Genomic DNA, 26,597 nt, shown 5'->3' with positions numbered 1-26,597 from the left:
TACACAACAAAAGTAGGCTTAGATAACCTTTTTACATAGTACATGAAACCAAAATAAACACAATTTCATTTAGCAGGTAAATGTCCTTGGGATCACTCTAGATTTCAACCACTGTACGTTAATAAGAGACAGTATATAGGTATTTGAGGTACAAACACATTGGTTGCTTTCGAGTACAACACAGAGATACACAAGTCTGGTTTAGTTTTTTCAAAGGATCAAGTGAAAAACAGTATGTTTGACAAAGTATATAATAATGGCATTTCAGTGTACAGTTCTGAGTTGTTCAAATGAAGACACCGTTGTTATAGAACATATGTAACAGATAAAAGTTCAATAGAACAGTAAAACAAAAACCTTGTCAAATAAAGAGTGTGAATTGATCTAAAGACACAGAAATGACAATGGTAAATCATTTGATTTGATTTGATTTTGGGAAAGATGAGCAGCATCTGATAAAGATGATAACAGAAAGACAGAGACCCAAGGCTAAGCACTGCTGGAGTGTGAGAAGAACATCAAAACATTTATTATCAAGATTGCAGTACTGTGAGAAACATAACTGTTTACACTCTTTCTTTGTCATTTGTACTGTGAGAAAATACTAAAACCGTTTCAACTCTCACAAATGACTACAGTGAACCCATGTACCCAAGAATGGTTGCTTAAATACAATCAAACAAAGCCAATGTCTCAAGCAGAGCTGAATGTGTTGCAATCTAGCTATTATGTGCTGGGTTGTAGGATACACCTAGCAGAGAGTGGCTATCATGTCCTGGGGTTAAACCTAAGAGATAGATCCTTGCTTTTACTTCTTCACTACAGCATGCTATTACTGATGTAGAGTTTGGGCCTACTACTTCCTTTGTTTATGCACAAAGGTTAATGTGAGTGAACCGGCCAGGGAATGGTTATGGAAAGACAGAATGGTGTGAAATTAAACTTAATCATTGACACAGACATGAATACAAAGGAGAAGACAACTGATGAATACACTCTGCTAGTCTGAAAGAGGTGTGTGTGTGTGTGTAAAGACAGGACTGAACCGCTCCCACACGTCAACAACACAGAGGAGTATCACTATAGAAACAAACATGCACAAACACACCCCCACTCACTCAGCACACACATACAGTACATTACAGCTGTTTTAAACATACGAGACATCCACAAAGTGCGTGTGTGTGTTCAGAGCTCGCTGGTGAGAGGCCCCTTGCTCTGGATGTTCCTCATGATAGCCTGGACCACCTCAGAGGTGGTTCCCTGCCCCCCAATGTCAGCTGTGTGCAACTGCAGAAGAAGAATATTATTAACAAAGGCAGAATGATACTTGAGACAATTGTCAATGTCGCCATTATATCCCTCTCAGCTGTGTGCAACTGCAAGATAACTAGTCACAAATCACATTCTACTCAAAGAAACAATATAGATGAAACAGATATAAATAGAGCAAATAGACCGAACACCATTCCATATTCTCCGTGACCGACAATCATATCTACTCTACACAATACATTTATTTCTGAATATTCTGTAATGTTGCTCTCCCCAGGCCCCAGAATTACTATCAATCACACCCTGCTCAGAGGGATTCTACACTGATAATAAATCAGTGGGTACAATGGTAACATTTTGTACGATGAAGAGGCTCTATAGAGCAGCATACATTTGATTACAGGATGGACAAGTTGGCTTCGAGCAGGGTTGGCAACAGGCTGCCTGCGGGACAGGTTTGGCCCATGGGCAGCCTGTTGCCGACCCTGCGCTAGGCCAAGTGAGTGATTTTTATTTTGTTGTGGTCAATTTGCAATGTACAAATTATTAGAATTATGTTCCGGCCCCCCGCCCATCCGCTCTGACCAGGCCGCGGCTGAATTATCCATTGATAACTGGCCAGACCCTCAGGAGGTCAGTCGGCAGTGAGGTGTGTGTGTGTATACAGAGCAGTGACGTGTGTTAAGTCAGGTGAGAGTATTGAGTAGCGTGATATGGGTGCAGTGAGGTGAGAGTATTGAGCAGGGGTGTATTCATTACATCGTAGCAAACAGTTGCAAAACATTTTGCAACACAGTTTACTCCAAACGGAAAACATTTTACAATGACAAATTCAGTTAGGTCCCTCCCCATTTCATTCCATTTGCTTTCATTTGGTTCGGTTGGGTTCTTAAAAAAAAAAAGGTTTTACATTTAACCTTTAACTAGGCAAGTCAGTTAAGAACAATTTCTTATTTACAATGACGGCCAAACCCGGACGACGCTGGGCCAATTGTGCGCCGCCCTATGGGACTCCTAATCACGCCGGATGTGATACAGCCTGGATTCGAACCAGGGACTATAGTGACGCCTCTTGCACTGAGATGCATTGCCTTAGACTACTGCGCCACTCGGGAGTTCTTAGTGAATACACCCCTGGTGAGTGTATTGTGCAGTGAGGTGAGAGAACCTGACTTACCTGAGTCTCGTTCATGGTTGTCAGGACTGCATTTCTGATCATAGTGGCATAATCAAAGAGCCTGAGACACAAAGAAATACAATGAGTTGACTTTCATGTCATCTGTTCTGTTCAACAAGTTGACTGCTGCTCAGATAACACATACACATCGTCATGGTTTAGAAACAGCCCCTTCATTAGACGATGCAAGGTGAACCTACTTGAGGTGGTCCAGCATCATGCAGCTGGCCAGTAGCATGGCAGTGGGGTTAGCAATGTTCCTGTCAGCAATACTCTTCCCTGTGTTCCTGGTGGCCTGAAAGTCACATAGAGAAAAGACAAGAGAGCGAGCATATCGAGAGATCATTGACATACATGGCCAAGTCAACTGACTACTGTTTAAGTCCAGCATTCACTCCTCAATTTACAAACGCTAAGCCCTATTTGGAGTAAGATCCCGATGGGATCGAGACGTTGTCTGTTGTAGGTGCGTCTCAATAAACCACTGTAGGAGCATCGTATTACATTATCAGAGTTGCAGACATTACAGGTGCCCAGTGGACTGACCGTTTCGAAGACAGCATAGTCGCGGCCGTAGTTAGCCCCTGGCACCAGCCCTGGCCCTCCCACCAGGCCAGCACACACGTTGCTGACCACGTTCCCATACAGGTTGGGCATCACCATCACATCAAACTGCTGTGGTTTGGACACCAGCTAGGGAATAAGAGGGGAATGGGTAAATGACACAAATGAGCATGAGTAATATGGACAAAAGAGATATAAACTTTCTTAGCCTGGTCCCAGATCTGTTTCAACCGCCTTGCCAAGTGCCAACTCATGGCAATATCAACGGCCATATGAGTTGGCGGGACAGCACAAACAGATCTGGGAACAGGTAAAAACGTTCTGGTGTGCCTGTATAATAAAGATAACATTGGTTTTCATACCTGCATGGTGGTGTTGTCGACTATCATGGCGTCAAAGGCAATGTCAGGGTACCCAGCAGCCACTTCTCTACAGCACTGCAGGAACAGACCATCTCCCAGCTTCCTGTGAAGGGGAAAAGAACCCCTTGGTTGCATTCTGACTCTCTACCCTTCTTCTTGAAGTGTCCACTTGACTTGTTCACTCCACCTCGTGCTTTTCAAAGCATTGGAATAGTGTACGCGTGGGCTAGGGGGCAGGTGCAGTTACCACCATATTTCTTACACAACTCTGTCCCATTTCAATTTATGAGGGGGAGTGAACGAGTGCACACTTTGGGGAGAAGGGGACACAATTGGACCGCAGCCCCCAAAGCGCTCAGAGTGTGAGTCATAACAGACAACGGGTGGAATACACATCTACACCTCGGCTGACTTGACTTACATGATGTTGGCCTTGTGGACGGCAGTGACCCTCTTGCGACCTTTCTCCCGGGCCAATTTAAAGGCATACTCAGCGATTCTTAGAGAGTTAGTCCGGGTGATGATCTTGAGACACTCCACCACCCCTGATACACTCTACAGGAGGAAGGGAAGGAGAGAGGGATGCTAACACAGGTTATATAAAGCAAAGAGAGTGAATGAAAAAAAGGGATAAGTTGAGGGGAGTGAAAGTGTGTGAGCGTGTGCGCGTTCGCGTGTGTGTCTGTGCGTGTGTGTAACCTCATGCTCCAGACTGCTGTACTCTCCCTCAGTGTTCTCCCTGATGATCATGATGTCAATGTTGTTGTGACGAGTCTGGACTCCAGGGAGGGACTTACAATGCATGACGTTGGCATACAGGTCCAAAGTGGTACTGGGGGACAGAGAGACGGGTGGAGACATTGTAAGCTGACAGGGCTGGACAGAGAGACGGGTGGAGACATTGTAAGCTGACAGGGCTGGACAGAGAGAGCCGCAGAGCAACAGACGACCGTTTGGGCTAGAGATCGGCAAACCGTGAGCAGAAACGGAGCACTCGAGGAAGATGTCCTCTGTCTTTTTTAAATAAACCGTTGGATAGAAACCTTTACTTACCGGAGGAGGTTGTTTCTGGACTTGTGGGAAGCAGGCAGGGTGTGGAGGGTTTCAATGTTACCTACAAACAAACAAATGCATAAACATTGTGAGTGTTATAGGCAGGGGCGGAAATCCCGGGGGGGACGGGGGGGGACACGACCCCCCCATCCTGGGAAAAATATGATTTCCCCCCCCCCAATATATCACTGAAAGATAACTATGTAATTTAAATAATATTAATAATACGCAACGAAAGCAATTGTGCTGATTATAGACACTTAATAGCGCGTTTTTAAGTTTCAAAAGATTGCAACCCCCCCACCCTTTGCCTCACAATGGTTTGATCCACTGCCAGTTCCTTAGCTTGCTAGGTAACAGAGAGGTCGTATCTACTGTCTGAAAGGCACTCAATGCACGTAACTGACGTGAGGTTAATCCAGTCAATCGCGCACACACACTAGCTGAATATGCAGAGCTAGCGCGCAAATATTAACTATTAAGCTAGCTAGTACCTATTCCATTTATGTGGGGTCGTCAAAGATGGAATCAGCATGCAGATGATGTAAGTTAGTGCTTCAAAGTCCCTGTGATAAGGTTAGCGATAAACTGAAATCCAAACTGAACAGAACTACACTCTCTTCTACCATTGTCTTAAATATATTTAATGGTCTCGTTGCAAAAGCTAAATTGTCGCAAGTGAACTTTTATTTATTTATTTTATTTCACCTTTATTTAACCCGGGTAGCAAAGATTATAGCAAACACCACTGAAACTGAATTGGTGCTCGCTAGCTTTGCAAATTCTGCTATTGTTGGAAGCCAGCCAATATGAAACAAACTATTAAAATTACAAAAGGTTGCAGCACATGTTGTGTAAATGGTGAACTCATACAGCTGTCAACTCGTCATTTTAATCCGTTTCACATTTGCTAGCTACCTTTTAGATCGAAACCCAAATAGAATGATTGAAGATGATAGAAGCCCATCTCCTACTGTAAATAACCTACACACTGTGTGTGTAGCCAGCCAGCCAGGTAGAAAAATGGCAGAAAAATAAAAGACGGACATCAGAGTATTTTTCAATACACCAAAACGCATAGTAAGAACCCAAGTAGCCTAATATCTCAAAGACTGGTTGATAAAATGTTCATAAGAAAGAAATGACATTCTAATGGAAATGTTTCACAATGATGTCATTAGGCAGAGCAGGCAACAGATGGCACACAGACAGCAGAGTTGGGGATTAGATATGCAGGGACAGACTGGCAGAGACAGGGAGTCTCAGGTAAGTTTGTTGAGTCTTTGTTTGGCAACATTATGAAAGGTTCTCAATTTTTTTGACTTGTAAAATAGGAACATAATTGGAAAATGCCATGGATACCCCCACTCTCAACTTAAACTGGTGACTGAACTAAGATTTGTTAAAGGCAATGGTATTGCTGTTGTGATTAGTTGTGTAGTTTTGGGTACCGGTAGTTAGGAGTACGGCAAACACCTTATTTCTTTGGTTCCTCAATATACATTTACCATATTACAATGTAGGCTAGGTGTTACAGCACTACCTTTGGTGTCCCCCTCAGGAATTGCTCTTGAGAAAATTTAATGTAATTGTCCCCTCCAAAGTTGATATCAGATTTTCGCCCCTGGTTATAGGCATTCTATAGAATACAGATAATTGATCATACATTGCAGTGAGTGACACATTTGCAGTTATGGATAATTGGTTCTATAGCTGGAACCTGCCTACAATGTGAGTACAAGAGCATGGTGCTATGAGCATTACAGTGTTTCTCCTACCTTTGAGGGCCACTCCATTACGGCGGATGGCAGTGATGGCGTTGTTGATGTCATCCTCAGTAGCTGAGCAGACGTTCACTACCTCAAAGTCCACAGGCACACAGCTGAACCTACAGAACACAACAGACTCAGTCGTTCTACCTCAACTCATTGGTTGTACCACTACGTATATATGAGACATATGTCGATGTGTTTATAAGCTGTGAATAACATTTTAGGAACTTGGTAGCCACTCACTACTGCTTTAATCCAATATATACTACCGTTCAAAAGTTTGGGGTCACTTAGAAATGTCCTTGTTTTTGAAAGAAAAGCACATTTCTTGTCCATTTAAAAAAATAAATAAAATAACATCAAATTGATCAGAAATACAGTGTAGACATTGTTAATGTTGCAAATGACTATTGTAGCTGGAAACGGCAGATTTTATGTGGAATATCTACATAGGCATACAGAGGCCCATTATCAGCAACCATCACTCCTGTGTTCCAATGGCACGTTGTGTTAGCTAATCCAAGTTTAGCATTTTGAAAGGCTAATTGATCCTCTGTCTAGTGTCTGTTCTTTTGCCCATCTTAATCTTTTTTTATTTTTATTGGCCAGTCTGAGATATGGCTTTTTCCTTGCAAATCTACCTAGAAGGCCAACATCCCTGAGTCACCTCTTCACTGTTGATGTTGAGACTGGTGTTTTGCGGGTACTATTTAACAAAGCTGCCAGTTGAGGACTTGTGAGGCGTCAGTTTCTCAAACTAGACACTCTAATGTATTTGTCCTCTTGCTCAGTTGTGCACCGGGGCCCTCCCACTCCTCTTTCTATTCTGGTTAGAGCCAGTTTGCACTGTTCTGTGAAGGGGGTAGTACACAGCGTTGTACGAGATCTTCAGTTTCTTGGCAATTTCTCACATGGAATAGCCTTAATTTCTCAGAGCTAGAATAGACTGACAAGTTTCATAAGACAGTTATTTGTTTCTGGCCATTTTGAGCCTGTAATCGAACCCACAAATGCTGATGCTCCAGATACTCAACTAGTCTAAAGAAGTCCAGTTTAATTGCTTCTTTAATCAGAAGAACAGTTTTCAGCTGTGCTAACATAACCCCTTTGCAATTTTCTAAGGATCAATAGGCCTTTAAAATGATAAACTTGGATTAACTAACACATCGTGCCATTGGAACACAGGAGTGATGGTTGCTGATAATGGACCTCTGTAAGCCTATGTAGATATTCCATTAAAAAAGAAAATCTGCCGTTTCCAGCTACAATAGTCATTTACAACATTAACAATGTGTACACTGTATTTCTGGTCAATTTGATGTTATTTTAATGGACAAAAAATGTGATTTTCTTTCAAAAACAAGGAAATGTCAAGTGACCCCAAACTTTTGAACGGTAGTGTATATTAAATAGAAATGGTTTAATTAATGAACTGGTATAGGTGTTTATAAGCCATGAATGTTATAACCAGTTATAATAAACTTAAAGGAATAATCCACTCAAAAACTATATTTTGGTAATACACTCATGATATACAACTTTCAAAATGCTAATTGTCACATCGTCATGATGATCAAAACCCATCATCATGATGTGACAAGTGAAAGAGCGTTTTGAATGTTAAATATTTTAATAACATTGTGGAACTGTATCAACAGTGGACTAATGCAACAAATACCAAAGGATAGTTTTAGAGTGGCTTGTTCCTTTTAACAGATGTTCAGAGCTCCCAGGGACATATTAGTGGCTGTGTTTATAAGCCGTTTATAAACTGTGAATAACTGCTCATAAACATGTTATCGATTGTTATAAAACACACTTAACTGACCTGAAGAGCTCCCTGACGTGATTGAGAAGTTCTGGTCCAATACCATCTCCAGGTATGAGAGTTACAGTGTGTCTGCCACCATACTTTGCAGGAGGGGGCTGAAATGTACACATTTGTCATCATTGTGTATTGTTCTGCCAGAGTTACCATGCTACGTTTGTGTGGCAATTGTGTGAATAAGGTGTGTTGTTTGTTATGTGTAACATGAGTATGTGGAGGCCTGTAACATGATGTGATGGGATGCAATCTGGTACTTACAATGATTTGTCCCTGTTAGTTGTAGAAACACAGCCGGAAAAGCGGAACAATACAGTGAGAGATTAGCAAAGCACCTGAAATTCAACAGTTGCCCTTCCCCCCTTAGATTGGTAGCTCATCCTTGATTCCCTCTCCCCAATGTGGTCCCAAAAATTTGTAAAGGGGCTTGATCAGGTTGCACAGGCTCAGCTGGATGCTGACAATTGGGTTCGTTAGCAGAGTTAGCTAGCTAGCTTTGTCACACCAAATCAACACAACAATAATCAATACCAAGCAGAAGTATTTAGAGTTCCGTCTGAATGTCCCTCAGAAACGTTTTCATCTGACAGAGTGGCAGTGTGAAGCTCGTTCTGGTCATAGTAAAATACCTGGGTAGGCTAGCTACATCACACAACTTACACTACCTTGTTAGTATGATGCTTCAAATAGACATAGTTGACAGCAACCCGTATGATTTCTGACAATTAAGTGTACCAGGCAACTCGTGTAGCTAAAATGTCAAGTGTTAAGAGGCCTAGCTGAGTTGCGGTGACTACATTGAGTCGCTGTCAGTCGATGCGAGGAAACAATCACTGGTTGTATTTGACAAAGGTTTTATTAAAAAGTGTGGATTTCAGCAAACAAAGAAAAGGTACACGGTAAGAGTTTAAGAATGTACATTTTTACAAGTATCGACTGACAGCGATTCGAAGTCGGAGGTTCAGTACGCCAACAGTGGTCTCCGCTCAACTCCAGTGATGTGATATACATTGTGGAGTTGAGGAAAGACTTGGCCAGACAACATTCACAAGATTTAGGCCTACTCATAACACCACAGATAATCTAGTTGATACCGATTCCAAGATGGGCACTCACTACTGTTGACTTCTCTCTGCGACTGCTCACTGGGGCTCCAAAAACCTGAGGAAACAAAACAGGGCGTTAGCTAACTCAATTTGTGGATTATGTGGTTATTAAGGACCTGTGAGGCTTTCTAGTAGTGATACACATTCAACAGTACAGTATAAATGTATTTGTATTTATTTTACCTTTATTTAACTAGGCAAGTCAGTTAAGAACAAATTCTGGAAACAAAAATGATGAGACAGCAGGGGTGTAATCATTACTGATGCTAACCAGGGGTGTAATCATTACTCCAAATGTTTTGCAACGAAAACTAGCGTTTAATGTTTCACTATATTGGATCACTCCAATATATTGGTATCACTCCGCGGCGGAGGGATACATCCGAGGTGAGGATTTACAGATTTATTCCCGTGTACACCTGTGTCATGGCTGGGGTCCGCCCCTATATATAGACCCCATGGCCGCGACACGCGTTCCGTTTCATTTTCTCGGCGGACGTCCGTATGGTTTAAGGTACAAACTTTCTGAAGTTCGCTTGGTAAGTCACTAGTAAGTGTTATACCTTGCTTGGAAGTATACTCACTGGCTGTTTGCAGCCTGGAGCAGCTGGCCACATAGCCAGCCCCTCATCTGGGAAGCGCCACTCGCTGCGTGCTGTTGATCTATATCTTCCGCCCGTGGTTTGTCGTGCTTGTGTTTCGTTAGTGTTATACTATGACTCCGTGTGCATCCATTAATATATTGGTGGCTCTTGCTGCCACAGAATGTATTTACTTTACACAACTTGCGGACTGGCTTGTTCCGTGTGTTGTGAATCGCTTTAATTACCCTGCAGGGTTTTTTTTCTTGTTCTTTCCCCTGCAGAATGTAAGAGTATCGTGGTGGGCTTCCACTACGTTGAGACATTAACTTTGGAGTTCTTTAAAATGGAGTTACTCCATCATATGATTCTGTTTTTTGTTTCCTGCTTGGATATTAAACCAGCTAGGTAATATTGCAGTTGGCGAAAAACAAGAGATCCGTATACCTCGTGTATGCACTGCCTGGGTTTGAGCCACGCGAAGAGGGCGGTGGAGCGCCCTACTGGATGCCTGTTTGTGTGGTGCTCTCAGAACGCCTGCGCCTGGCGCGATTGGAGGCCATTCGCGAGTGGGTCGGCCAGGCTCGGACAAGCTCCCTCCCTCAGGAGTGGTGCGCCAGCGAGCTGTTAGTCCCTCTACTGGGCCCAGTACCCCTCCCAGGAAGCGTGGCAGGAGCCACCGCAGGCAGAGCCAATCTACTGCCAGTCCTGGACGGGTGCAGGAGTCGGACCGCTGGGACCACCTTGAACGGAGGGCGCATTCCCTGTGTCAGGAGGTTGATAGCGTCGATGCCGACGACAGCTGATCCCTGTTGGCCAGTGATAGGCTGTTACTGGGGGACGATACTGGCACTGTTCACCACCGTGAGCGGGGCTACCAGGCTGACAGGCCATCAGAAGCCGGCAGTGGGGCTTCATCGCCCCCCCAGCAGCTCGAGAGGCCTACTCACTCGGGTTGCCACTGCACATCAAACTGGAGGACAGTGATGACTCTCCATCTGTCCCCATCTCTGCTGAGTTCATCGAGGCCTTGCAGGAGAGCTGGGCCTCTGCCTGGGGGCGCTTCCGACTCACAGCAGAGACTGGACCACGGAGTTGTGTTGCAGGCACAGAGTCACTCGGCCTCTGGGAGTACCCGACCACGGACACCATGATAGCTGCCATGGTCCTCCCGGACTGGGAGATTAAAGGGTGGAACCCGCCACTGAGGCTGGGACTTGAAAGCCACATATGGGTCCCTCTGCTCTCTTGGCCTCCAACGCGGCCGTGCTGCGATGGAGTTGTCTCGCCTGCTTTCCCTGCTCCAGAGGGATGTGGCCCACTCCAACGGATGGACCATGGCGCAGGTGGTTACCTCCCGGCGCTATCTCTGGCAGGCCTAATCCCGTCTGCCAGCTGCTCTCCAGAACACATTTGCCACTCTCCCCATCACCCCAGGGCTGACGTTTGGCCCAAGGGTTAATGACATTCTGGAGCAGACCGATAAGGTTCGTAGGGACTGGGAGACCCTGAGACGGTTCATGCCGCCTCCTCAGTTCCCGGGTCCAAGGCAGACGGACGGTCGCCACCCACCTGCACCTGAACTACGGTGGGGTCCCTCTCCTGCCCCATCGCCTCGTGCTGGAGGGACGACAGCAGGGAGGGGCACAGCGTGCGGTGGAGCTACAACCTCTCAACCTCACCGCCATAGGGATGTGCACAGGGGACCCAGGAGCTCGGGGCGCCAGAGGAGAGGTGGGCCCTGGCAGGACCCCTGACACACCCTTCCCTGGCCACTTCTCCCAGTCTCAAAGGGCAAAGTGGGAGGAGTGTGTGGAGTCCCCATGGGTGTTGTCCAGTTGGTTGCCCAGTTGGTTATGGCCATTTTAGCTAGCCTAATGGTGCAGTTAAATTATTCATAGTTTTTGAAACCCTGACTTAGACTGAAATATCATTGAACAATAGCCTGACCTAAGATAAACTAAGACATGGCATAATGACAAATGCCATTCCCTTGTAGATTACGTTTTAAAAATTAATATTTTTTGAAACATTTGATTCAGTCATTATGTAGCGCACTTGGGTAGAAGTCCAAAATATAGTTAACAAGCAATGAACCATGGTCAGGGAAATAAACATGTCAGAAGTAATCCAATAATCATTGTTTTTAATGCCCTGGAGGGATGTAAGACTTCATTCACATAGCATTATGGGATTTATCCCAGCCATTTCCGCCCCAAACTTTTCCGCTCATGTCTTTATTATTGTGATGGCAACACCAGGGTTGTGGGTTCGATTCCCACGGGGGGCCAGCACAGAAAAAAATAAATGTATGAAATTCTATGAAATGTATGCATTCACTACTGTAAGTCGCTCTGGATAAGAGCGTCTGCTAAATGACTAAAATGTAATGTAATGTAAATGTTGTCCACAATGCTCAAGTGGTACCGATTCCAATTCCGGTGCTCCTGGACAAGGGTGCCATCTGCAAGATCAAGACAGAACAGCTAGGTGGTTTCTACTCCACTTATTTTGTGGTCCCAAAAAGAGAAGGAGGGTTTAGACTGATTCTGGACCTCCGCAACCTCAATGGGTACTTGAAGGTACTGAGGTTCCACATGCTGTCCCCAGCCTGCATGTTGCAGGCTGTGTCCAGGGACCAGTGGTTTGTGACGCTGGACCTGAGGGAGGCATACTTCCATGTTCCTGTTCATCCAGCTCATTAAAAGTACCTACAATTTGCTTTCGATGGGAGGGCTTACAAATTCATGGTTCTTTCCTTCGGCCTCTCCTTGACACTTCGCACTTTCACAAAGTGCATGGATGCTGTTCTGGTACCTCTCACGTCCCTAGGGTTGTTGATCCTCAATTACCTGGATTGGCTGATTTGTGCCCCGACCAAGACATGCCCCTGACCCACATCGGCGGGCTGGGCATTACTGTAAACGACAAGAAGAGTCATCTGACGCCCACCCAGAGGGTTGCCTTCATTGGCATGGAACTGGACTCAGTCCTCATGAGAGCACGCCTGCCCACCAGAAGGGTTCAGGCCGATCTCATCTTGCCTCGACCCCTTTCGTCAGGTGCAGGTGGTATCCGCCCTAACCTGCCAACGCCCGTTGGACTTGCTGATGGCGGCCTCATTGTTGCTTCCCCTGGGCCTGCTCCATCTCCGGCCCTTCAACCTTGGTTCAACTCCCACCGGCTGCACCTGAAGCGCCACCGTCAGCTGCGGGTGACCGCACAGTGCCTCAGGGTATTGTTGAGGTGGCGCTGTCTCTCCTTTCTCTCGGGTGGGGTGGAGATGCTGCGGATGTGCTGCCGAGAGCTGGTCAGCACAGACACCTCCCAGATTGGCTAGGGGGGGTTGAACCAAGGGCAGGTTGTCCAACGGCTGTTGGCTACCCCCTTGGAGTGGCAGGCACATCAACACACTAGAGCGCCAAGCTGTACTGCTGGCCCTGCAGTCTTTCCTTCCACACCTGAAAGGAAGACATGTCCTGGTGAAAACGGACAACACCACAGTGGTGGCTTACATCAACCATCAGGGTGGACTGAGGTCCCACCGCCTCCATCTTATGGCACGGGAGCTCCTTCTCTGGGCTCAGGGACGTCTAGCATCTCTACGCGCACATACCTGGCATCCTGAATGTGGCAGCAAATATGCTCTCGAGGGAGGGCCCGCCACCTTGGGACTGGAGCCTACATCCCCAAGTGGTGCAGCACCTGTGGGACAAGTTCGGGATGGTGCAAGTGGACCTGTTTGCCTCCCTGGACAACGCACACTGCCCCCTGTGGTATTCCATGTCGGCGCCACCAGGGCCTTTGAGCTTGGATGCTCTGGCTTATGATTGGCCAGGGATGGAGCTTTTCGCATTCCCTCCTTTTCCCCTGATCCAGGCTGTGCTGGACAGGACCAGGATGGCAGAGCATTGTCTGCTTCTGGTGGCCCCATACCGGCCCAGACGACGCTGGTTCAGCCTTCTCCTGTCCCTGTCGTCTGGGACACCTTGGCAACTTCCCATGAGACCAGACCTGCTGTCTCAAGCCGGGGGAACTCTGAGGCATCCGAGGCCGCACTGCCTCAGTCTGTGGGCTTGGCCACTGAACGGCACCAATGGTCCATGTTAGGACTACAGGAGGGTGTAATGAACACCATGCAGAGCGCAAGGGCACTGGCTACAACCGCGGCATACCAGTTGCGCTGGCAGTTGTTCTGCTCTTGGTGCACTGGTATTGAGGTTGTGCCCGAGTCATGCAGGGTGCAGTATGTCCTCCAATACCTGCAGTCTCGCTTGGATGAGGGCTTGGCAGCCTCTACACTGAGAGGGTATTTGGCACGCTATATCTGCCTGCCATGTGGGGTGGATGGACAGGCCAGTGGGGTGTCATCCCTTGGTCTCCAGGTTTATGAAGGGGGTTCGTCGCCTGCGTCCAACTAGGACCTGCTCAATGGCAAGCTGGGATCTGGATCTGGTCTTGGTAGCTTTGGCAAAGCTGATTCTGTCAGACAGGCATGTGAACATCCCTTTTACCCTGTCTGCTTACGACCCCCTGGCAGTGGCGGGGGAGTCTGGGCCTCCCTCCGGCATGCTGTGCCCTGTGAGGGCACTGGCTGCCTATGTGGAGAGGACACGGTCAGTGAGAAAAACAGACCAGCTCTTTGTCTGCTATGGTGAGAGGGTCCTGGGGGCTGGGCTATCAAAGCAGAGACTCTCTCACTGGATAGTGGACACGATTACGACAGCACACCGCCTGGCTGGCAGGCCAGTGCTGGGATCTGTGGTGGCACATTCAACATGAGGTGCGGCTGTGTCCTGAGCTCTACTGAGAGGAGTGCCCCTCTCTGATATCTGTGCTGCGGCCAGCTGGGTTTCCTCTTGCGCCTTTGCTAGGTACTATCGGGTAAATGTGGCACCTCCCTCTGCGGTTGGTTCAGCCGTCCTGGGCGTCGCCTCCCCTTCCAGGGACTGTGCCGGGACCCCCCTTCCACATTGACAGCACCTGCGTCTCGATCTGTATGTATGTAACCACAGTTATGTGAGCTATATGGATCAATCCAATCCTCTACGGTGCTAGAGGTGCCTCAAAAAATGATGTAGAGAACGTGTTGCGGCCATGGGGTCTATATATAGGGGCGGACCCCAGCCTCACGGGAGTAAATCCTCACCTCGGATGTATCTCTCCACCAAAGTGATAACAATATAATGAAGTGATCCATATAGCTCACATAACCTTGGTTACATACCTAACTTTCGTTTTATTGTCCAGGTACGGCAAAGAGGGCGGGACCTACCTGAATAATCTGTCCAATAGAAACGCTACATTCTGTTGAAAAAAAAACCCAACAGTTTTGTAACTGTTTGGAGTATTGACTGCACCCCAGGAAGCTAGCACGCTAACCAGATATGACCTTGTGTTTTAGTCTAGAAACACTATTTCTTTCAAACCTAGTTTTATGTAGTTCCTTTATCATCATAACTGTGAATCATAAAAACGGTCTTACTTTTGCCGTCGTTGCCAACCGTCCACCCCAAATGGGTTTGATGATTTTGGACATTGAAAGCACTGCACTGGAGGCGGCCATCTTGATGCAATCTGACTGACAGCGTGCACGCACATTTGCTCGTGCCCACACAGCAGAGAGAATATTAGGGGAGTTCGTTTTACATGGCCCGATGCACCGGGTGTGTAGAGTTTTCGTTTAAGGACCAATGGAATCAAAGACAATTCAGTCTGAAGATTGGCAGGAAATGCTTCTCCAATACAAATTAAATAGTTGAACATGGTATTACTCCAACCTCCTGAAAGTGACAGACTGACACGTTTTCATTTTTGTCAAAAACAACTTTACATCGAAGGGGTGCCTTTGAATTGAATGATTGCTCATGCGCAGTTCGGATAAGAGCGTCTGCTAAATGACTTAAATGTAAATGTAAATAACGCTTGTAGGCGATGTCATAGCGACGTTGGCTAGCTAAACTCATAGATGCGGTAAAAGGTCAATGAACTTCACCAAAACAATGGAATTGCCATGGAAACCCGTGGGTGAAAGGGCGGTTGGGGAGACCGCATCTATATGGAGAAACACGTCATCGGGCCTAATGTCGTATGGCACCGAACTGCGCATGCGCAATCATTCAATTCAAAGGCACCCCTTCGATGTAAAGTTGTTTTTGACAAAAATGAAAACGTGTCAGTCTGTCACTTTCAGGAGGTTGGAGTAATACCTTAAGACGTTACCTCGAATCTAGGTTATGCCTTTCGATTTTGAGAAAATTAAGGACTCATTTTTTCTTCTCGCATTGACTTCTGAAAACCCAACCCGGCCTGTTCAGCTTGTTTGGTCGAGCAAGCGTTCCCGAAAGTCTCGCGATATTGCATCTCTGTGTTTCGAAACTCTGACGGAATAATCTAACTAGCCAAACTCTGCCTACCCGGGGCACCGGGCCATGCAAAACGAAGTCGACCAATTTTGCCAGAATTTACGTTAGAGATGGTTCCCTTCTAAAGTCCGTTTTTAGACCGGTTTAGACTAGGGGGTAAGTCTATTTCAAATCATATTTTTATTGAGTTTTTCTAATCCATTCTCGCTTCGTATTAGTTTATGTAATGCATTTGGGTGATGATATCCCATCATATCGTCAACGTGTTTTTATGTAGCGTAGAAAAATTAACGCGCGGGTGATAAGCGAGCCCATGTTGCGCATACCCGTGACCGACGTCACCGAAAAATACAAGGCTCAAAACGTATCCGGAAAATCGCAAGCTTGATGAAATAAACATAAATCCTGCGTACTTGTCAAAACTGGAACGAATCAAACCTTACAGATGGTCAACTAAGTCGTCCAAATCATATTTCATTGGCTTACTTTTTTTTTTGCTTCCAAGTGTGGCTTCCCAGCAATGGTGCATTTTCACGAGGGGAAAGTATTGTGGTTTCCTTAGAAGAAATAAAAGTCCCAGGTGACGAGCTGGTGATTTACCAGCTGGGACAATCGATTATAGGAAATAGGTAGGAAATCGATATACTAATTTTACTGAAAGTTTATATATATTGTACGGTGGGTGGGTGGGTGTTGCCACTTTGCCCTCCTTGCAGTGGGCACCTTCTCTTCACCACCCATGTCTGATAGAATCCATCTCATTGGTAGAGATTACTTTAATTTGATTAAAATGTATAATTTTAAGATTTCAAACATCATTGTTCTCCGGTGAAAAGCCCATATGCTTACTGACGTTACTATTAGTCTCGTCTCTGTCTCATTGTTTGTTTTTCTATCCCTAGGACTATTTGCCTGTCTGCCCTTGCTTCTGAAAGAAATCAATAATGAGATTGGCAGGTAAGAACTGGTATGCTTACCAAAACTGTCTGTGTCATGTGTGAGAAAGTGTGTGTGCCCATCTATCTAATGAATGTAATGTATTGTTGTTGATCACTCTAATGTAATGTTTTGTGTTTGTGTGCCAGGGCCAATGCGAGCTGTGGCTGTGCTGCTATTACTGGGCCTCACATGGGTGTTAGCCAGCTCCATACTCGGAGGGGACAGCAGCTCATTGGTCAAACACTTCTTCAGTGGTAAGAGACAACCCCATTGCTGTTCTCTGTATGTGTGTAGTATAATCTACATGTTTTGGATTGAACCCAGTCTTGATGAAACATAGCTGACCCGTGTGCATGTGAGATTTGGTTCTGTGTGCTGAAATAATATTGAACTAAACTGAACTTTGATCAAACAGTGTAGGTCAAAATTCATGACTATGGTTGATTTTTTTTTTTTTATATATATTTTTTTTTTTTTCTTCTCCAGTATCTAGACTGTTCTGCCAGAAGTATTGAGACAGAAAACATAGGGTTAATTAATAGACATGTGTAGGCAGAATAAAGGCTGAGCTCAGGTGACTGGACAGAGCTGGATAAACAAAGAGTTAACCATTGGACACATCACAACAGAATGTAAGCAGAAACCATGGGAGTTTACAGACTGGGTCAACATGGAGTTAATCACTAGACATGTAAAAACAGAACGTAAGCAGAAAATGTGGACCTTAATTAATATAGGCACCAAAAGTCATGTATCTGTAATAAGAACATATGTTTGTACTAATCAAGTATTATTAGAAAAGCACTTATTAGGAAAGTATATATGCAATAAATGTATTTTTTTTTTGTATTTTTTTTTTGTAAACTGAGCAGATGTGGGCGTTAACACGCAAGAATTGGGACAGGAATTGCTCGGTTTTGTTACTTTTTGTAATAAAGTCTATTTGAATTCACAAGCTCTGGTATCTGAGAAATATTTGACTCAATATTTCCACGACAACAGTTATAAGAATTGACAACATTGCTGATTCAAGCTATGATTCAGTTGATTGATTGTTTCATTGACTGTTGTTTATCTTTTCTACAGGGACAAACGAAGAGCCAACAGCTGGTATGTGGCAAGTTAAGACCATTATTTACAGTGGCAATCACTTAGTTTGAAGCGTTGTATTTTGGAACCTTTCAATATCAGTGGGACAGTGCTAATTTATGTCCCTTAGTTGAGAACCATATTCCCTGCCTGGGTACACTTTCATTCTATTGTGCTAATTCATGTCTCCTCTCTTGCCCTCTTCCAGAGACCAAACCACGCAGGTACAAGTGTGGTCTCTCGGCTCCATGTCCTCAGAAACATCTGGCCTTCCGTCTTGTCTCTGGAGCCGCCAACGTCATTGGGCCCAAAATCTGCCTGGAGGATAAGATGTGAGAATTTTTGTCTATCAATCACACTCTCTCTCGCCAATTTTCTCCATCCATCTCTCTCCTCCATCCATCTCTCTCTCTCTACCTCCTCTTTGTTTTTGTTATTTCTCCCATCTCTCTTTCTGCCGTAATCTCATTTAAACCAGGCCTTAAAGTTTGCCTGAAGAGCTGAATGCAAGTATTTAATAATAATAATAAATGCCATTTAATTTATTTGTCTGCCTTGCTGTCCTTCTAGCCTTGTACCAGATCTTTGTGCAGTCTTGCCAGCTCCTATGATCAATGACCATATGAGTTGGCAAGACAACACAACAGATCTGGGACCAGGCTAGTCCATCAATCTGGTGGTTTCGTCTGTAGCATCATCCCTTCTTTCTGCCTTTCATTCTGTTCGTGGTGAGTTTCCTGAAAGCTTAGTAGCTCTAAGCTCATCTCTCATCTTTTGTCTATTGCCTACAGTGGGTTTAGGATGCTACAAAACTTTTGGGGAAACCGACCCCTGAACAGTATGTTAACCCCTCCAGACAAAATAATTGTGCTCTTGTACCCTTCTCGCCTCCCAACCTCTCCTATTTCTCCCCGTCAGCCTTGTGAGCAGTGTCAAGAACAATGTTGGCAGAGGACTAAACATTGCTTTAGTAAATGGTAAGAAATTAGAATCTCACTCATACTCCTACAAATCTTGATAAAGTTAAATTTTCCAATTGATTTCCGAATAGTGATGCTTGATTAACTGTTGAATTATGTGTGTACTAATTACTTACCCCACTACTTCATGTTTCTGCTCTTCAGGGGTATCGGGAGAGCTCTTAGACACTAAATCTTTTGATATGTGGGCAGGAGGTGAGAGGATTAAACTAGCTAATATTAATGTGCTATTCTGTGAAATAAGGGGTACAAATGGGGCCGGTTTCCCGGACAGAGATTAAGTCTAGTCCTGGACTAAGAAGCACTATCAGTAGAGAATCTCCATTGAACATGCTGTTAAATCCAGAACTAGAATCAATCTGTGTGCAGGAAACCAACCCATGTTGTTCTGATAAATCCAGGTGTTTAACCGTTCCCCTTTAAGACATCGTCTCTGTCCTACATTCTCAGATGTTACTGACCTGTTGAAGTATCTCCGGCCCCTACATGAGGGAACACTTGTGTTTGTAGCTTCCTTTGATGATCCTGCCACAAAGTAAGAGTCCAGAATATTCTCTCTCCACACTCTTTCCCCCCCACCCCACACACACACACGGAAGCCCCCCCCCAGAGAGTTGTTATAGTGTAGTTTCTGCCCCACTGGCACTGCTAAGTGAGTTCCAGTCACATGCGAAGCTTTTAACTGTGGTTATTACGCCCTGTGACACACACACAGAATTCTGGAGGGGCGAGTTGCTTAGCAAAACCAGATTAACAATGAAGTACACCATTACAGTACAACTACATCTAAAAATGTACATTTGCTTCCTGACAACTTTTAATGCATTTCTGCCTGTCACGAAAAACACAACACTAAGGGACACAGGTTAACACTACTCTGACGAAAAAGCATACTTAATGGAGAATCTCCACTGAAAGTTTCCAAGACCAGGCTTAATATTTGTCCAGGAAACTGTCTCTTAATGGATGTTATGGACATTATAGCCTACTTGACTGTAACCTAATGTGTCTCTGTCAGGTTGAATGACGAGGCACGTCGTCTGTTTGAGGAGCTGGGTAGCACAGCTGTGAAGGAGCTGACCTTCAGAGACAGCTGGGTGTTTGTAGGAGCCAAGGGAATCGAGAACAAGAGTCCTTTCGAACAGGTAGACTATCTTTACCTTAAGCCAAATGTATACAGTACGCAACTCAAACGGTGATCCTGCATACTTCCTGAATACTTATAATTGGGTGTGCTTGAACATGTGTACGTGTGAGATGAGGAGACATGACCTCTGACACATGAGGCACCTGTACACTCACCGTTCTCTTCCTTGTAGCTCTGTCCATAGGTAATATATCTATGGCTCTGTCAGTGTGTTTGTTCTGTGTAAAGCAGGGGTTCTCAATCTTTGTGGGTTCGGGGACCCCTTTTGTGTTTGCAAATTCATCAGAACATAACATCAGAATTCATAATCGGAACATAACTTGTTTGCGATTTTAAAAACCGATTACAAGGAGTTTTACTATGACGTCTGCAGTACATGGCTGGACGAACCAAGTCTTGGGCCCGGGGGAAGAGAATTTACAAGGCATCGGAGAGATTTTGCAGTTTAAGCTAATTTCCTGCAATTCTTCTCATTTTGTCATCGGGCAGAGATTTTTTTGTTGTTAAGCTTTAAAGCTAATATCCTGCAATTCTACACAGTTTGCCACGAGGCAGAGGGAACTTGGCAGTTTTAAAGCCTACATTACAGTGCATTTATGTTTAAAAACAAAAAAATTCTCAATTATATACTTTGCACGGACCCACTTTGAGAACCCCTGCTGTAAAGCCCAATGTTCATGCACTCTCTATCTCCCTCTCCCCTAGCGTATGAAGAACAGTAAGAGCAGTAACAAGTATGAAGGCTGGCCTGAGTCTCTCGAAATGGACGGCTGTATCCCCCTCCGTGCCCCCTTGGAGAATTAAACACTCTCTGAAGGTACATGTATCCCTTCCTCCACGCTCTCCTAATGAGTGCACACTCATCATCATGGATTTAACAATGGTTGGGACCCCTCCAGCCAATGCTTAGGCCCCACACCGATCCAATGCTTTTAATAATGGGGAGTGTGCAAGACAAGTGCACATTTTGGGAGACGGCTGGAGTGTTGGAATGCTGACAGTTTCTAAGGACTAGCACCTTTTGAGACCCAATGTTTCTATGGTTAGCAGCACGTATCTATTTTGAGAAACTGTTGCAGCAGAAGCATGGACTATGACAGTTTGACTTCCTCGATTTCCAGGCTTCGTCACGTTCATTCTGATTAGTGAGACTTGGGATGGACTGGGACCAGAAATTTTTTTTCTTCCATTGAGGCCCCCGTTATTATCCAAACAATGATCATTTTGTGCAAAAACAACAATTTAAAACAGGCCGACTGGTCTTAAGATGGACCATCCCATCTGGCGTTTGTCACAACTGCCCCATGGCCAGTCTGTCCCTGATGAAACTTAGGAGTATGGTATTGGTAATGTAAAACGACAGTTAAGTTGGACAAATAAGGCTCTGTTACAATATCATGGCTCTACAGGCTCCTACAATACTTTTTTTGTTTTTGGTCAAGTAACACATGCTGCAAAGGACATCCCTTGATTGATTGGAATCTCACTGACAATGCTGGAGCTCAATAGGCTAGCTTGACTGATAGTTGAAACAACCGTTTGCACTTGACATCTGAACTTGGCATTTATTTAATCATTTGAGGCCTAATAACTTTGCTGAAAGAATTAACAGGTGACCACAAATAGAGGAAAGGGATATTTCAGAGACCAAATGTTTGATGACCAAATGCATAGAAGTGGAAAAAGGTCCAATTTTTTTTAAATTATTATTATTATTTTTTTTTATGCTTGATAGAAATGAATAACTGAAACAGGTAATGTCTTTTATTTATTTTTTTTTTAAATAAAGAGGCCAGAGAACACTGCCTATCTGAATGGACATTGACCTCAATACAATTTAGGTATAATAGATAGTAAGTAGTTCATGAGCAATATGTTATTGCTGGCTGTTCTAAGATCTGTTTTGTGCTAAATTAAGATTAAAATGCATTCATATTTTGTACCCTAGGTTTAATATAGAAAATTAACAATTTCAATTGAGTTGTGGCTGTCTGCTATAATGCCAACCCCTTGTCATTCATTGTCATGTCAAACATTTGGCTTGACAATGGGCAAGTGCAATTGAGTTGCTAGGAGCACAAACATATCTGGGACCAGGCTAAAGTGCTAAAAATTCCCACCTTTTTCTAGATAACTTGCTGTGCAGCAATCATTGTTTGTTTGGCAAATGTATAGTGTCTTTGCGTAATTTTGTGTATTTGAGGTGGAATAGTGACGACATTAGTGCCTAAGATAAACATTATCTTTTGAAATTGTACTGTTAGGTAACATCACTATCCATGTGTCTCAGGCCTTGTCTTTATTTTGTTATTTGTGTAACTTTATTTGCATTTTCAAAGACAGAATCTCTTTCCCTGTGGAAAAAGTTTGATAATTATCTCAGTTGCCTCCTCTTTGAATTTGATAGTAAAATATACATCATTTGTTGCATTTTTAGAATACACTGAAAACAAGCATAGCATAATGTTTTGGTCCAGAAATAGACAAAGTGCTATGAAACCAAGCGTACTGTAGAATTCTTAATATTCATTTTTGTAACAAACTATTTTGTAAGTTATTAAAGATCTCAATATTCTCTGTGTGCTGTGTGGTTTAGCCCGAGTGCCAGTCTGTTTGTGCTATCATGCCAAATCCTTGTCAATGATTGTCATGGCTTGGCAATGGAGTCGGCAAGAGCAGATACAGATCTGGGACCAGGTTAGGTGTGGGTCAGTAAATGAAAATACTACCTTGAGTGTATTTTATCGGCTATCCTTTTGTGAAGTATGAGTGCATGTAAAGTATGTATTTGGCAATTACTGTCATGCCTTACGGGTTGATGTAATGACAATGTGAAAGATTGAATAAGCTCATGTCAACTGAACTTTAAAGATCAGACCGTATGTATCAAGTGTTGCCGAGTAGGAGTGCTGATCTAGGATCAGGTTCCCCTGGTAGGGCAAAACTGATCCTAGAGCAGCACTCATACTCTTTAGACACATAACACATACAGTACAGCCCCTGGTCCCTCCTGTCCATGTAATCTTATGAATTATGATTTTTTTTTTTAAGTCGATCAGCACTCAGACGCTTGATGCATGCAGCAGCCCTAGATCTGTGGGAAATTGTTCATGTATAATGCCGCATCATGCTTCAGTGACACTGCACAGCGACAGCGGACATTTCATTAATACACCAGGGGGCGTCAAAATACTTGTTCATTTTGCACTTGAGCTTTTAAATAGATGGGTTGGTTGTTTAGCAACAAAACCAACGCGTGCGTGACTATGGGACAAAAGACGGTTGGCTGAGCTATGTAAACTATATTTCGTCTCCAATGTTTTAAATTAATTTGCACTTGTCTCTCAAATAAATCGTTATAGTTTGTTGAATAGCTGGCGATTTTTTTTTGTTGTTGCCATATTAGCATTGACGTGAAATCAGTGAAAAGAAGACATGCTATCAACAACAAAATGAAACTAGCTGAAACGGGTCACTTGCGATTCAACACAAGGGAATTTCTTGCATTTGTTGGTAGCTATCTGTCCATCCAGAATCACAACAACTCGCGGACTTCTGCCACCGTTGAACTCGAGCTGCGTTTGCCTCCCTCTTGTGGCCCTGGTGGGTAGCGGTGCCGTGCGCGCATCGGACGAGCCTGTGGCAAGTGCCTCCACCGATTCTAGTGAGGAAAGGAGAAGCCAGCAAGCGTATGCAGTTCCACCTTGTACACAGATGGCCGTGTGACTCGTATCTCGTCTATTACGTACATAAATGAACGTCCTGAAGGTATATGCACGTATAGGTTGTACATGATTATCTCGCCACAACGAAGGGCTGACGGAGAACAATGTCATCAAACCAACGGAAAGGCAAGCATCTTCATGGCAGCACGTAGACATACCGCCTGCTCTCATATAGACTGAGACTCGACGACTCGAGTGTGGATTTTCAAGTTTGGATTTACCAACAGGCAGCACTAAGGGGAAGCTTTAAAAGGATATCATTTGAAAACGTCTCGTATCTTGCCTATTTTGAGGGAATATTGTTTTTAAACAATTAATGGCAATGAAGTGCAATTTAAAGGTCGCTTGAGCAACGTTTTTGAAATATTTTGGTTAGCTATAGAGCTACATAACAGGAATATACATTATAGGGCTTTAGCTAGCTTGTCTATAATACATCCGAACGGACGTCAACGAGATGATACATTTAGGTAAGTGCAGTTTGCTTTCGACATTATTTCTATTGCAATGTAACACATTTCCAACCCTGCTTGACCGCTTGGAATATAATGTATATTTCTATTCACCGGGGTAGTTTTAGCTGTTACTATGTGTCATTTGTACAAACAACCGTGATATCTGATTGGGGTTTAAAATGCTTCCAGACGGTGATATCGGATCAAATTGTTATTTTACATTCAGCACATGGCAGTGGTGGTTCTAGACCATTTCAACTGGGGGGGGGGGGGCAAGCTGGGGCCAGTTGTACTGTTAGAGGGGCCAGTTACATTAGACGTTATTGTTGTCATATCGTTTTCTTCACTGCATTGCAGGCATTAGCAGGCAAAATACCATGTTCATAATCATCATCGTTGCCACTGTCTAATAACGGATGTTAAAAAAAAAAAGAACGATAGCAAAAATGAGTTAAAAATTAGTGGCCCTGGCACATGGTAGGCTACAATGTTCATAAATTATTTCAAAGGCGACCGGTACGTTGTTTACGTTCTGCCAGATTTTAGTAGCGCGGGCGGGGATAGCCTAGTATAATGGCATAACATTTATTATTTGCCAATTGATTTATACGTTAGCTTAAACAACGAATATATTTTGTCATTATAACGTTTCCATTTATGTTGTTTTTGGGGAGGGGGGGATTTCAAACTTTGATATCATTATAAATTATAGCAAACCCTCGCTCGCTGGAGCCTATTTTAGACCATAGCCTTTTTCCTTGCTACTGCTTCGAAACATTCAGTTGCAGCAGCCAGTGAAAAGCAAGAAAGAGGCCGTTTGAGGATGGACTTGCTGTGTTTATTGTAAACAATGTCCGGCTATCGGCTGCTAACGCTGACATTGCCATTTGCTTTCTAGGTTATGATCAATCAATAATCAGTCAGTGTGTTTATTGTCTTGACGATTGCCACACCAGCCCCTATACGACAGACGGTCTATAGAAATGACTGTCTATATACATTATTGGCTGTAAATGACTTGTGCATTTGTAAGTCAAAATTGGCTATGCAAAATTATTGTCCTTTTTTTGCTTTTTAAACGAAGAGCAATATTCTTTCCTGACACCTATGTTTGGTTATTCACTTTAGGTAGACTATTTGATGAGGAAACAGCTTTTTGGGGGTTGATGAAAATGAATAATAATCACTTGGGGTAGTGGACCTTCATATAATGCATTTAATGAAAATATAATTCGTATTTCATTTTTTGATAAACGGGAGTCGAAGCACAGGTTACGAGTTGGATTGGATTAGCCCACCGGGAGTAGTAGCACATGGGTTGTGTCTGAAATGGTACCCTATTCCCTCTATGTAGTCCACTAGGAATGGGATGCCATTTTGGATGCTGCCATGGTCTATAATAGTGATGTGCTCAATTCATTATCAGACCATTCCTTCTTAATATAAATGCTGACAACCTCATGTTAAACACCTGAACACAACCACTGAAAGCCATAATGAGTACAGCATCCATATTCTTAAGTCACAATACCAAAATGAACTCCTATGAAACCGTTTGCTTCAGAGGTGATGCTCTCTGTAGCATAGAAATAGAATAAGTACCCTATCAAATGGCTATGATCTGAGAGGCTTTGGCCATTCTAATCATTCTATTTCTATCTGCAGTACGCTATCAGGCTCATCCATCCACGCATGGGAGAGCGCTCCAATAGTTGTGTCCTTTTAAGTCACTTTAGTACTCTTTGTTTGTCTGAAACAATTCAGTTCAAACATGATCAGCTTATCCTTGGTCAGTTGTAATGATGTGTAATAAGACAAAGGGCTGATTTTCATCCATGGATAGGAACAAGCTCCAGGAATAGCAAGCCACCAGTCATGTGTAGTGGGCCTAGTCATAGTAATAAAAGGGCTCATTCATCCATTGTGATTGGAGCTTGAGTAGATAAGAGTTTGATGCGTTGTAATGCACTAAAACCCGTTGATCCATCCATTGTGGTGAGAGCTCCACTCCAGTAGTCGGCCTATGCCACTTTAGTAACATGTTGTAATCCTGACTCATCATGTAGCCATCTGCTGATTATGGCCCTCTCACCTGGATTAGATAGACTGTTCAGTGGGGAAGGAGAAGAGGGGAGAGAGGACAGGAGATAGGGAGTTAAAGAGTCAGAGAATTATCTAACCA

The 26,597-nt window shown here is 44.0% G+C and overlaps 3 protein-coding genes across 5 annotated transcripts in view; 2 read left to right on the top strand and 1 right to left on the bottom strand.

Moving 5' to 3' along the window:
* Window positions 1-13: 13 nt before the first annotated feature.
* On the bottom strand, window positions 14-15,348 carry LOC106567023 (isocitrate dehydrogenase [NAD] subunit gamma, mitochondrial). Its single transcript, XM_014135799.3, has 12 exons — window positions 15,201-15,348; window positions 9,145-9,189; window positions 8,032-8,129; window positions 6,210-6,319; window positions 4,432-4,492; window positions 4,078-4,210; window positions 3,800-3,933; window positions 3,379-3,481; window positions 2,999-3,145; window positions 2,653-2,747; window positions 2,453-2,513; window positions 14-1,290 (listed from the first exon to the last, which is right to left on the bottom strand). Exons 1-12 carry the CDS (start codon window positions 15,279-15,281, stop codon window positions 1,189-1,191), a joined length of 1,170 nt encoding a protein of 389 aa, XP_013991274.1. The 5' UTR covers window positions 15,282-15,348; the 3' UTR covers window positions 14-1,188.
* A 552-nt stretch (window positions 15,349-15,900) lies between these two features.
* LOC106567024 (protein FAM3A) lies at window positions 15,901-22,810 on the top strand. Of its 2 annotated transcripts, none has more exons than XM_014135803.3 (10): window positions 15,901-16,236; window positions 16,983-17,037; window positions 17,166-17,273; window positions 18,106-18,129; window positions 18,317-18,440; window positions 19,027-19,085; window positions 19,233-19,283; window positions 19,539-19,623; window positions 20,107-20,233; window positions 20,941-22,810. In XM_014135803.3, exons 2-10 carry the CDS (start codon window positions 17,025-17,027, stop codon window positions 21,037-21,039), a joined length of 690 nt encoding a protein of 229 aa, XP_013991278.1. In that variant the 5' UTR covers window positions 15,901-16,236; window positions 16,983-17,024; the 3' UTR covers window positions 21,040-22,810. The 2 variants fall into 2 exon arrangements, with proteins under 2 accessions (XP_013991278.1, XP_013991275.1); XM_014135800.3 differs by lacking the exon at window positions 15,901-16,236 and adding an exon at window positions 16,262-16,709.
* Window positions 22,811-23,649: 839 nt separating this feature from the next.
* wnk3 (WNK lysine deficient protein kinase 3) overlaps window positions 23,650-26,597 on the top strand; it is an 81,883-nt gene continuing 78,935 nt past the window's right edge. The window contains exon 1 of one of the 2 annotated variants that reach the window (XM_014135795.3): window positions 23,650-24,430. The gene's annotated coding sequence lies outside the window, so the exon portion shown is untranslated. The remainder of the gene's footprint in view (window positions 24,431-26,597) is intronic. The other variant, XM_014135796.3, reaches the window with a different exon arrangement.

The sequence above is a fragment of the Salmo salar genome, chromosome 13, assembly GCF_965601325.2.
Source record: "Salmo salar chromosome 13, fSalSal1, whole genome shotgun sequence".
Taxonomy (NCBI): domain Eukaryota; kingdom Metazoa; phylum Chordata; class Actinopteri; order Salmoniformes; family Salmonidae; genus Salmo; species Salmo salar.
This window is presented reverse-complemented; position numbering and strand designations above follow the sequence as displayed.

What these genes read in the sequence shown, in the direction of transcription:
- LOC106567023 (XM_014135799.3), bottom strand. Translation starts at nt 15,281, where the DNA reads ATGGCCGCCTCCAGTGCAGTGCTTTCAATGTCCAAAATCATCAAACCC. An exon ending in GTCCACAAGGCCAACATCAT is followed by an intron (nt 3,482 to 3,799) that starts GTAAGTCAAGTC and finishes TCCCCTTCACAG; the next exon opens with GAAGCTGGGAGATGGTCTGT. An exon ending in TCGACAACACCACCATGCAG is followed by an intron (nt 3,146 to 3,378) that starts GTATGAAAACCA and finishes CTTATTCCCTAG; the next exon opens with CTGGTGTCCAAACCACAGCA.
- LOC106567024 (XM_014135803.3), top strand. An exon ending in GGTCAAACACTTCTTCAGTG is followed by an intron (nt 17,274 to 18,105) that starts GTAAGAGACAAC and finishes TCTTTTCTACAG; the next exon opens with GGACAAACGAAGAGCCAACA. An exon ending in ACAAGAGTCCTTTCGAACAG is followed by an intron (nt 20,234 to 20,940) that starts GTAGACTATCTT and finishes CCTCTCCCCTAG; the next exon opens with CGTATGAAGAACAGTAAGAG.